The 12,433-nt window shown below is 34.3% G+C and overlaps 1 protein-coding gene and 1 long non-coding RNA gene across 4 annotated transcripts in view; one reads left to right on the plus strand and one right to left on the minus strand.

The window, feature by feature from the left end:
* LOC138136446 (glutamyl aminopeptidase) overlaps positions 1-11,039 on the plus strand; it is a 29,735-nt gene extending 18,696 nt beyond the window's left edge. For all 3 annotated transcript variants that reach the window (XM_069055642.1, XM_069055640.1, XM_069055641.1), the window contains 14 exons: positions 4,466-4,616; positions 4,665-4,923; positions 4,976-5,146; positions 5,509-5,606; positions 5,660-5,794; positions 5,962-6,260; positions 6,312-6,397; positions 6,476-6,795; positions 9,930-10,012; positions 10,062-10,207; positions 10,263-10,392; positions 10,448-10,561; positions 10,609-10,717; positions 10,772-11,039. In XM_069055642.1, the coding sequence (XP_068911743.1) occupies positions 4,466-4,616; positions 4,665-4,923; positions 4,976-5,146; positions 5,509-5,606; positions 5,660-5,794; positions 5,962-6,260; positions 6,312-6,397; positions 6,476-6,795; positions 9,930-10,012; positions 10,062-10,207; positions 10,263-10,392; positions 10,448-10,561; positions 10,609-10,717; positions 10,772-10,948 (2,278 nt within the window). In that variant the 3' untranslated portion in view covers positions 10,949-11,039. The remainder of the gene's footprint in view (positions 1-4,465; positions 4,617-4,664; positions 4,924-4,975; positions 5,147-5,508; positions 5,607-5,659; positions 5,795-5,961; positions 6,261-6,311; positions 6,398-6,475; positions 6,796-9,929; positions 10,013-10,061; positions 10,208-10,262; positions 10,393-10,447; positions 10,562-10,608; positions 10,718-10,771) is intronic.
* LOC138136447 (uncharacterized) lies at positions 6,803-8,372 on the minus strand. Its single transcript, XR_011161293.1, has 3 exons — positions 7,773-8,372; positions 7,309-7,717; positions 6,803-7,251 (listed from the first exon to the last, which is right to left on the minus strand). It is a non-coding gene; the product is annotated as an uncharacterized lncRNA (long non-coding RNA).
* Positions 11,040-12,433: the final 1,394 nt, after the last annotated feature.

Genomic DNA, 12,433 nt, shown 5'->3' on the forward strand with positions numbered 1-12,433 from the left:
TGTATGATGTTGTGGCACAGCAAACGGTAATTCTCCTCCAAAATTGGAAATAAACTTAAACATTAAATGTTAAATGAGCGTAAATACAATGCTGTTAATTGTGATAGTGAAGGAGATGTTGTAGAAAGCGTTGCAGATAGAAATAGTAATAGTAATGAAACTTCCGTGTTTTTTTTATTTTTTTTATTGATAGTAGGTAATGTTTTAATGTAAACAGTTAATCTTTTTTGAAAATCCAGTGCTTTTCTGTAATTTCAGGAATCATTTATTGAGAATTAGAATAAAAGCGCTGGTGAATCATTCAATCAATTATTGAAATTTATTTTTTCTTTAATTCATTGTTTTTTTTGACCTCTGAATTGAATGGCTTAATTGATTTTCTAATTCTGTGAATTTTTGGCTAAGTTTTTTTGGAATTGTCGTAGACAAAGTATTGGGTGATTCAAAATGATTATCGTAGATAAGTATGGCAACTATGTACGAAATTTTATGTGGTAACTGTGTGGTTGGGGTAGAGTTGAGATTGGTTGATTTGTATGACATTTCATTAGCGTGCATTTGATTTTTTTATATCATTACACATTGACTTGTCAATTTTCAAAATTGCGTGACTATGAACTGTCAAAGAAATGTCAACTCTATCCTATCTACAGAGTTGCTACATAAATTTTAGTACATAGTTGCCATACTTATCCATAATAATTTTGAATCACTCAATTTTATCGTATTCTACTCGCACGTAATAGCCAACATTACGCTCTAGTTGCATAAGATACTATTTATTTTCTACTCTTGTACTTTAATTGATTTATTAGACATTTACTCTCTGTATTTTAATGAGATTCATTACGGTACGAGTTTATAACCAATAGAAATGCAACATCACGACAATATGCTGTCAATATCAAATATTGCCATGAGCATCTGACAGATCTAAAATTTATCAATTTTGACAGTTGATAGTTACTGTTTACCCGGTCATAGAAAAAATAGTGTATGCAACTCACATTTAATGACTATTGAGACACTCGCATTCATTACGACACTCGCCTACGGCTCGTGCGGTAATTCTCATACTCATGTCTTAATAGTCAACATTAAATGCTCATTGCATAATATACTATTATCGCTGCTCATAAATTATAATGTTATGAAGGACAGTGGCAGCTTATTTTAACTCTTGAGTTTTTCGTGTTTTTCCTAGGTGGAAGGAGATTTTCAATTACATTTGTCTCGATTCTAGATCAAACAGTTAGAATTTGCTTTTCCACCAAATTCCGCTCTGCCACGGAATTGTAATCAAATAATTTAGCAACTTGGCAATTTAGAAATTTTTTGTATCTCAATGTGTTTGCATGTTCAAATTTTTTTTTATTTACAAACAAATTCTCATGTTGAAACCTCGAGTTTTAGAGTACTAATTATAATCTTTGCTCTTTGTCTTCAATTGCCTAAGGGGCAAATGTGGCTTTCCCAGTGTAGCACAGTGCCTCAAAATATTCAACTTCGTCCCCAGAAATAAATTATTTACGTTCCAAATAAAACTGTTTCTTGTTTTTTTTTTCGCTATTTTTATATTACGAGTAAACACCATAATATGTATTTTTTTTGTTATAATATGCACTTGAAGTAAATATGTAATTATCTCAAAAAAAGAGAGTAAGTTTTGAAACGATTGTCAAATATACAAATGAATTTAAATTATTTTGCATTTATAAAATTTTCTAATTTTCCTTTAAAAATATAATTTGTTTTATTTAAAAATAATGAAGTGGTCCGACTGTATTTTTTGTTTTTTTAACAAGCATTATTGTGGGTGCCCCAAAATTCGCGGAACAACTCAGTGGGGCAATGTCAAATTATGTTAGAGAATTATGAGAGAAATAATAAAAAAAATCTATATCTTTTAGATTTGAAGATATGGGGGCTCAAAAGGTGCAGCTTTGATCTCGTTTATTTTAAATATTAAAAAAGATTTTGACTATTTATTTTTTATAGCCAATCCTATAATAATTCTGAATTATTGTGATCAGGTTTGCAATTATTTTCTCATTATTTCCAGCATTTCTAAGAAGTGATTTTATGTCCGTTTTGGCTCAAATAACGCATGGCAACATGGCTTTGATTTTTCTTTCTTATTTCCATACATACATACTGTAGTTTCAATTTGGTTGTAGGTCGTAAAATTTTATGGTACTTTAAGTTAAAGATCTTGCGGGGCTTATAAATCCTAGTTTACCACTAGCAGGTAATATTTTAAGCAGGGTTGTATTTTGTATTGTACATTTGGTATATTTGCATTGTACGGCAAACGGCACGCGCTGCTTCCCAACCTTTTCAAACCCAACCATTGTGCCCGTTAATCGCTCATAATATCCAATAAAATTTTACGGCCTACAACCAAATTGACTACAGTACTCGTACATACAACAAAAATGAAATATTTACAGACTACATATTGGGATACATAGAATGTTTTCAAATGTTGCCACATTTAGTGTAACAAATAGTCCATATCTTCTACAAAAAAGAAGATTGATTTTTTTTACATTTTTACCTGATATATTAATGACTATTTAACAACATACTGCTAAGCTGTTTCGCCAACTTAATTATACAATTACTTATATTGCTTACACAATTAATAAATAGTACTATTTATTTATTTATTTATTGTATGGGTATGAAATTAAATTTGAATTACGGTCATAAAAATGTTATCTTTTGATTGGGTAAAATATTTTTATTACTATACAGTGAGCGGCAAAAGTATGGAATAAATTCATTCATTCACTTGTTTACTTTATAATTTTTTTTTTCTCAAAAGTTTCCTTATGTAAGATAACAAAATTTTTATACTGTCATTTAGACAATTAAAAGGGCTATTAGAATCAAGAAAAAAATAGAGGGTTTCCATTTAAAAAAAACTATCGATGACGTCATAACTCGAAAACAAATGACTCCTTGGAATTTTAATGTACCGTGCGATCGAATAAAAAAAATCAGAGTAAGCGAAAATGGTGGTTTGAACCAATCAAAGTATCAGAATAGCACAATCCAGGTAACTAGATTTTTTTTTATTCGATCGCACGTTATCATGTAAATGGTATGATTTTGCAAAAGAATCAGAGCTTCGAAAAAATGTCCAAAAGCACATACAGTGGAGCACTTTTGATCAGTTTTATTAATATTGAAATACACAAATAGATGGAGAACTCGATTAAATAATTAAACATTAGAACCAAGAAGCAACTTAAAAATTCTCCAATGAAATACATAGTATTAAAAATTTTGATATTTATTTATTGTATTTCTTTATTTAATATCTTTGAAATCACACCCTTTTCCCATTTTTCATTGGTTGCATCATAAAATTGCACTAAAGATTAATGTTTTTGTGAAATGATTTAGGATAAAGTCGGATAATACAGATCAGCTGAATTAAAACTCGCCGATGCGATAAAATATTTATTTACAACAAATAGAACAAATTGTAGTGATTATCTAACAAACTCTTATCAATATGTCGAAACATTAAAATATTGAAATTAAAATGTTTATGAAGTAAATGTTTAAATCCAAATTCTCCCGACTAGTGCGTAATTGCGATGACCTGTTCGTAACCAACATACAAAAAAAAAACAACAAAATGTATGTAAAAGGAGACAAACAAATTTGGAATATGTACCTAATTGGAATTATTTTCTTTTTCCTTTACTTTTTCGAAAAAAACTTGTGCCAAATTTTATTTCTTTAAAAGAAACATTTTCCGATCATCTATCCAAATGTCCAGAAAAAAATACGGGTTGCCACTTTGAAAAAAGAAAAATGAAAGAACGACCAGGACCATCGCATAGTCTCTATCTATGGCTTCGCAACTGCATAAAAAAGTTTCAGATGAGTTTCTCCAAACACCAGTACTAACCAAGTCAAGTTCGTTTCCCGGTTTTCTCAGTTTTCAGGTGATCGGAATTCCCCCACTTTACCAAAACAGTAAATTTAAATGTTAATATGAATCTGAATACGAACGGTATGAAATGGATCTACTGGTAATAGTTATTTACATAATTAGTGGGATAAAAGCAATATTACAGGACTCGAGTGGGAAGATTGCAGATGACGAGGGCGTTAGCCCGAAATTAAAAAAATAAATCTTATCTATTGATTTTCGCCAGTGAAATAAATGAGTTTCATTACCGCACTCAGTAGGATAAGAATTTACTTATCCCACTGTGTGAGGTAATGAAACTCATTTATCCCACTGAGTGCGGTAATGAAACTCATTACTTCACTGAGTGGGGTAATGAAAATGCGTGAGGTAATGAAGTTCTTATCCCACTCAAAATTAGTGGGATAAGTATCATTTATCCCACGGGATTTGATAAATATAATTTATTTTGTTTAAAAAATGTTTCTGTTGTAATATCACTTTTACAACCCATAATAATCATCGGTGTCTTTTTAGATACATGGCAACATCCAAATTCGAACCAACCTACGCGCGTCAAGCCTATCCGTGCTTCGACGAACCTAACTTAAAAGCAACTTACAAAGTGCACCTCTTGAAACCCAAAGATTCCGAGTACATAGCTTTATCAAATTATCCACAAGAACCCGTAAGTTTCGAAACTAATTTGTCCACGAAATAAATCGAACGATCACAGGATGAAGAGGAAGTACCTGAAGGCGTTATGGTCCATTTCGACGAAACCGTAGCGATGTCAACGTACCTGTCATGTTTTATAGTATCCGATTTCAAACATACCGCTACATCATTCGATAATGGCGGTACCGATGTTCCTTTTAGAGTTTACGCAAGTTCCGACCAGCTGGACAAGACTAACTACGCCGGCACAGTTGGAAAACTATCGATTGAATATTACATAAAATATTTTAACATACCTTATCCGTTACCAAAGCTAGGTTGGTAATAAGAACTTACAGTACAGATCGAGCAATACACGGAGTTTTACAGATATGGTGGCCATTCCTGATTTCGTATCTGGGGCGATGGAACATTGGGGACTTGTCACTTACAGAGAAACTGCTCTTCTGTACGATCCCAAGACGCACTCGGTCTCGAACAAACAAAGAGTCGCCGAGGTCGTGGCGCACGAACTAGCGCACAGTTGGTTTGGCAATTTAGGTAAGATATTTATTAGCAATTTTTGAAATGAAAAAAATCTTTACGCTAAAATCGTCACGCGACACGCTTAAATCGTCACGCTCAAATCCGTCAGGGTCGAACCTTGAAGTGAAACCTTCTGTAGGCGCACCACACGGGCAGTGAATTAATTTCCTGCGACACGCTAAAATAGTCACGGGACACGCTAAAATCGTCACGCGACACGCTAAAATCGTCACGCGACACGCTAAAATCGTCACGCTCAAATCGTCAGTCCTGCGGTCTTAAGCACACACTCTTTTTTTTTCTTGAGGCTTTTTGGTAGCAAAACAAATTTTTTTGATCGATTGGTTTTTTTAATTTGTTTTTTTTCTATGATTTAGTTACGATGGACTGGTGGAACAACCTTTGGCTCAACGAAGGTTTTGCCACATACATAGCGGTCAAAGGTGTCTCAGCAGCAGAACCGTCATGGCAAATGGTACTTTATCACAATGCGAGTACAAATTCATCAAATACACAATCTTTTTGTAGTTAGACCAGTTCTTGACGAGTACCCTTCATTCGATTCTGTCGCTGGACGCAACCCAGGCCTCGCATCCTATAATCCAAACAGTACAAACACCTGACCAAATCACAGAAGTATTCGATTCAGTTTCCTACAATAAGGTAGATTTTACTTGACAAAAACAGCTTGGCACATGAAATGCGCCGAAGGGAAAACGAGAGAGTGCACTTCGCTAGTGGGAGGGATTCAGTCCACTACGCATCCATCAGCCATGTGCCAAGCTGTTGTCGTCGCGCTGTAGCACCATCTCACTTTTGGTTTTGTGCAGGGAGCTTCCGTCTTGAGGATGCTGGAGTCGGTGGTCAACCCCGACAACTTCCAAAACGGCGTGACTAATTATCTGAAGGAGCACCAGTATGGTAACGCGATCACTCAAGACCTGTGGGACGAAATCCAAAAGGTTGTCGGTGACAAGTTGAATATAACTGAATTTATGGACACGTTCACTGTACAAATGGGATATCCTATTCTTGACGCTACAGTCGACGGCAACAAATACACTTTTAGGCAAAAACGATTTTTGAAAGACTACGAATCGGCGGCGACGCAGAAAAGATCTCCTCTCAAGTAACACCGTGGACATGATTTCAATACAAAATCACTATTTTTCGGTTGCAGCTACAAATGGAACGTCCCTGTTACGTACATTACTGACTTGGGGCCCTCGGACCAGATACACTGGTTCAAATATGACCAAGACGAACGTAAGAGCTTTGTTTTATGTCGATTTTGTACAAATTTAAAGACGCTTCGTAGCAACATTTAGGTCGTTCTAATTTTAGTGGTAGTCGAAAAACCCGCCGGTGCTAAATGGATCAAGTTTAATCCTAATCAGATTGGTTATTACAGAGTTAATTATGTTGAAGATGACTGGAACACTCTTTCGCAAAATATTAAAGATCTCTCTGTTGCCGACAAGGCTCATTTGTTGGAAGAAAGTTTCAGTATTGCCGAATCGGGGGAATTGACCTACAAAATCCCCTTAAGTCTTACTAAATATTTAGTCGACGAGACGAACTATGTCCCGTGGAGTGTCGCATCGTCGAAACTGACACAGATCGCGAACTACATGGAAACGTCGCAGTATCATTCGGAATTCAAGGTAAGTGTTTCGTTTAACAGTCATTGGAAAATCGGGAAAAAAAACGGGAAATGAAAATTTTCACGGAAATTCTCTAGACCCGAGGAGCACTCCCGACCCTTCACCATACACCAACACAATATCTACAGAGTGATCAACAAGAAACCAAATCAAGAGTGCTACCTCATCTTTTATTTTATCGAAACGTACGTCGTATACTAATCAGACACTTTTATATAATTGCTGTGCACTCGTTTTGTTGGTTGCCTACCTCTCAAAAATCTATTATTAATTGCCTTTATAAATTGTTTGTAATTCATGAATAATGGATTTAAAAGGAAGTTATTATTAATTATTATTTATTACTGATTAAGGAAAAAACACACAGTTACATAAAATTCCTTCATAAGGCACGTAATCTTTGGTTACAAAATTTTAAAAGTAATTATTTTTCAGAATTCTTTGTTTTGTTGTTTTCTGTAACAAAAGTGCTAAAGTTATTATTCTCACATTTTTGGTTAATTGAGAACTTACTCGTATCTTTTCTAGCAGTTTAATTAAAACATTTAAATTATTCCAAGGTCAAAAAATAAGTTTTCACAAAAACTGCTCCAAATGTTCTCCATTGTGGTCCAGAAAGAGTCAAACTCGCCTCTCATATTTTCCAAAAACACTTATGAAGCTGTCAGGTGAAATGGACTGCCAAAATTCATTTATGGTGAAAATTTCTTTAAGGTAATGTGTGGGTTTTATTTCTTGCAACACACAAGGGAAACAAATTAATAGCCTCCTTCAAAATTTTTGCAATAAGTGCCATAACTCAATTTAATTTGCAGTCTTAAATGCCTTATGGAAGTTGATAATTTGTCGAACATTTTGCACCATTTCTAAAATTTGAACTAAGGACTGACCTGACTTCTTCTTAATGATGGATTATGATTCACTAAAATTAGGCATTATAATTTTAAGACATTGATAAACTTGTTAATAACCAATACCATCAGGTTCAGACATTTGGCTTGAAATTCTTCAGTGTAAGGGGGTACAAAGTAAGGCTAGTCTTCACTTTCTTGTTTCACCCTCTTTCGAAAATAATCTAATAAAAATGCCTTCTCTTTAATGGTAAAACCCATTTTACAATTTATTCTGGGATAATTATTGCTTACAATTCCAATAAACGTCTGTAAATATTTCCGAAATCGAAGATTTGTTTTTTAGGTTAAATCACTTAAATTGTCAACAACAACAACCTTGAATTTTGAAATGTGACATTTAAACGAAACATCTCCGTACCAGTGGCGTCGCGTTTGGCAATAAAGCTGATAATTTACTTACTCTTACAAATGTAAAATGTTGCTCTTATTTATCTTACAAATTGTTTCCCTTATCTTATAATAATAATAAAATGCACAATTATAATTCCAACGTCTAAAATTCATGAGGTATGATTTATTATAAACTAGCGTTTGAGACCACAAATTGTCTACGGCCATGCTTTGAACGCTTATTTGCGTATGATTCTGCTACGACGTGACCGATAATTTGCAACGCTTGCTCTGATTTGGATTCTTGTTGATCACTCTGTATGTATTCACTACTCGAAAATAAACTTGCTATTTTCACAAAATTTTAGCTTAAATCACAGAATCAACACGTAAACAAAAATGCCTAAATCGAGGAAAGTAATCATTTTTGTTTAAAAACAGCTTAAAAAGGGCAAATTACAAAAAATGGTATAAAAAAACTCGTTTCATAAGACCTTGAAGCACTCATGCTTTAAAATAACTCGTGACTACGCCACTCATTTTTTAATCTTGAATTCGTGCTTCAAGACTGGTCTTATGAAACTTGTCGTTTAATATACTATTATTTAACGAGTTCGTGTGTAAATTGTTTTTTTTTTGGCATGAGTGCCAAAAAAAGCCCAATTTACACAAGAACGAGTTGAATACAACGTTTTTTTTATTCGACGAGCCCCTTAAAGGTTAGCTTGACGTTTCGTTTTGACAAGTTGTGACACTTATCAAAATCCGTTCACACAGAAGAAAATTCTCAAATTCTGACAGTATCGAACAAAAAAATAAATTCCAATTTTCCTGTTTAGCCGTATATGTTCAGTTGCGTTTTTCAGTGTCATTGTCGTCTTTATTTCTTGTTTTTTTGTATAAAATTTGTTTACACCTTAAACTTTTCTGACATTTGAAAATTACTGGCATAACCTCAAACCTAATCGAGGGAGATTTTACGATACAGTGTTCCGAAACCAAAGGCACAGAATAGATACAATTCTTTCTCTACTGTGTCAAAGGTTTAAGGGTGGTACAGTCTGGTCTTTAAGGGCATTTTATATTGACAATTGTTTAAAAAAAAATTGGACTTTACATAGTGTACCTACCCATACCATTAACAAAATATATGTTGTTAACTGGTTGCTTAGGAACCTTCGAGGAATGTAATTTAAAATTTTTAAAAAATACAAAAAATAACCAACGTCCTCCACGAGGTAGTCCTGCAAAAACCCTTGCTGTTTTAATTAATACTGCAGAACACCGTAATTGACACTTTGAAAAGTGATAAACAACGAAAATTGCAAAATTACAAATGCGAGATGTCAAATGTCAAATTTAATAATTTATAAATCGAAAAGAGGCCAAATTTTGATAAATCACATATACGTATTATTATTATTATTATTATTAGAATTTTGTACTTGCCCCAAAAATTATTTCCTACTTTTCCATCAATTTGTCTGTTACTTAACTCGGGTGCCAACCTTTTTTATGTCTTCGAAACACTTTACTTTAAATTAATTATGTTGCCAACTTTGGTTATAACAATCCCCAATTTAGAAATATTTTTATTTTGCCAACATAATTCAACAGGTGGTGGAAATTTAGAATTGAGACAGATTATAGATAACGCATAATACAATAATAATAACAACTACGATATAAATGTTGATTAAAAACACATCGACTGACGAATTTTCAATAATGTTTACCATTTTGAAAATGTAAAAAGGATGATCAAAAGATTCATTTGTCACATGCCAATCCGTGACCTTGAATTCCAAAATCCTTTTTCTGCTTGTTTTTACACGAAATGACCATTACCTCCATTTATGGCAAATATTTATTTTCTTTCCTATATTTCAGACGTACATAATCAATCTGCTAAAGCCCGCATACGACGAACTCACATGGGACGACACGGACGCCAACGAAGAAGACATGAAAAAGTAACCACTCAAACTTGTACTTTTGGATAAAAATAATTCTTGTTTTTAGGTTAGCACGAGTCGCCATTTTAAGTCTGGCGTGTGCTCTAGACTACAATGACGCTTTGGAGCAAGCCAAAACCCAATTTAACGACTGGATTTCTGACACTTCACTAGATATCTCACCTAATTTGAGAAGCATCATTTACAGATACGGTGCGTTGGTGTATGACGTACCATGATAGAAATGGTTGATTTGTGTGTGTTACAGGGATGGTAACTGCAGATGAAAGTACCTGGAACAAACTGTTCGAAGTATTTGCCCAAGAATCGGACGCCAACGAGAAACTGAAACTTATGAACGGCTTGGCCAATATTCGAATTCCTTCCCTCTTAATAAAGTACCTATTTAGTTCTACTTCTGGTTTTGTTTTTGCTCACGTTTTGTCATTTCAGATTGATCGAATTAGCCAAAGATGAAATGTACGTCAGAAGTCAAGACTATTTTACTCTGCTGCAATATATCTCCGCCAATCCTGTTGGAAGACCGATTGTTTGGGATTACGTCCGGTATGCATAAAGTAAACAAAGTGACACATGCTGAGACATATTTTCAGAGAGAATTGGTCCTATCTGGTCGATAGATTTACTTTGAACGATCGATATTTAGGGCGATTGATTCCAAGCATAACTGGCAGATTTTCAACAGACCTCAAAGTTGATGAGGTACAACTAATTATTTTATTGACAAATTTAATTTTACTTGATGTCTATTTCTAGATGCAATACTTCTTTGCCAAATATCCAGAGGCTGGGGCAGGAGAATCAGCGAGACGACAAGCACTTGAGGCTGTCACCAACAACATCAAATGGTTGAACAAACATAAAAAAGAGGTGGAAGACTGGATCGTAGAAAACAAAGATTTTCGTACATCTAATGACACAGTACCTTTGTAGATAGATTGTGTAAATTGCTCATAATTGATTTATACTTTGTATTTTTAAGTAAACAAATTGTACGTAAATAAAATGAAAGTGAAGTAACTAATCCAAATTTATTTTTTCGTGTCCTAACTGTAAAGTCTACGTTGAAAAATGACTGAAGAAGAGTAGGTAATAATTTTAATTAAACACTTCTGCAATACCTACTTATGTAAAATAAAAAATAGTTGGCGGATTTATTTGTCAATTTGTACATATTTTTAATGAGTGATAATTTTGTAATGTTATAGCTGTAATTTATGAATTACGTAATGTAAAACATAAAGAAAAAAAGATAAACGTACAGAAATAAGCGCAACAAGTTCGCTCGACACCCCATGGGTTGTTTATTGACGATTTGGAGTCACAAAGTGCTTGTGCTTTTTATTGCAACTACTGCAGGCATAGGAATAGCGACTGTTATCTTAGGATTGCGTAATGCCGAGTTAGAGTCTCAACTCAAGCAAAAAAATGTAAACGGAACTGATGAACTGTCAAATACTACAGCTTCAGTTCCTGCAAGTGTTTCAACCAAAACTACTGCGAGTACTGCAGCCAATACTAGGACGAGGACTGCAACAACGGCGCCGCTATTAACGGAAAAACCAGAAAAGATCTTCACAACAACACAAACAATAAACAAAGCAGTTGTTGAAAATTCGGAAGAAATGTTTAAATACAGACTACCTAAATCCGTGGTTCCTGTCGGTTACGACGTGTATTTGTTACCTGATTTAGACACAGGTCTCTTCAGAGGTAAAGTAAGTGTTGAGACGCGCGTAGAGCAAACGACGACCCAGATAGTTATGCATAGTAAAGAATTGAACATTAAACAAGTTGCAATTAATGGTAAAGCTGGAACGGTTAAGATCGACGAGCGTTGTGAACTTCTTACGGTTGAGAAATCAGATGGGACTGGATTTTAACCAGTGGTAGAACTCCACAATAGGGAACTATTGACCCAATAATGCCTTTTACAAATGTTGATATTTTTCAAGAAAAGGGGGCTAATAGTTTTTCAAAAAAAGTTTGGGAGCCACTGAATTTTATAAAAAAAATTGGTCAAAAAAATCATAGTAGACTTTTTTGTTATCGTTTATTCAAAATTAAGTCACTTTGACAAGAACCTCAATTTAAATCACAATGGTTTTCACCAATCTGGAGAAACGAGAAAACCGATATGGTTTTGATGTATGGCGAAGTCCATGGACATTCAGAGCTAGCACGGCAAATCTACGGTGAAAGGTTTCCTCAAAAGATACTTCCCAAAACATGAACCTTTGTAAACGTTGTGAAGCGCCTTCGCGATTTCGGGCGTTTCGAAATGAATAAGCACAATCTTGGCCGCCAACGAGAAGATCGCACGAGAAGTTGCAGAAGAAGAAATTCTTTACGAAAATGAAAGCCGGAGTCCGATTCGAGCAGTCGAAGCGAGCGGACCTGTTTTACGGCGCGCGATAA

This window comes from Tenebrio molitor, chromosome 8 (assembly GCF_963966145.1).
Source record: "Tenebrio molitor chromosome 8, icTenMoli1.1, whole genome shotgun sequence".
Classification (NCBI taxonomy): Eukaryota; Metazoa; Arthropoda; class Insecta; order Coleoptera; family Tenebrionidae; genus Tenebrio; species Tenebrio molitor.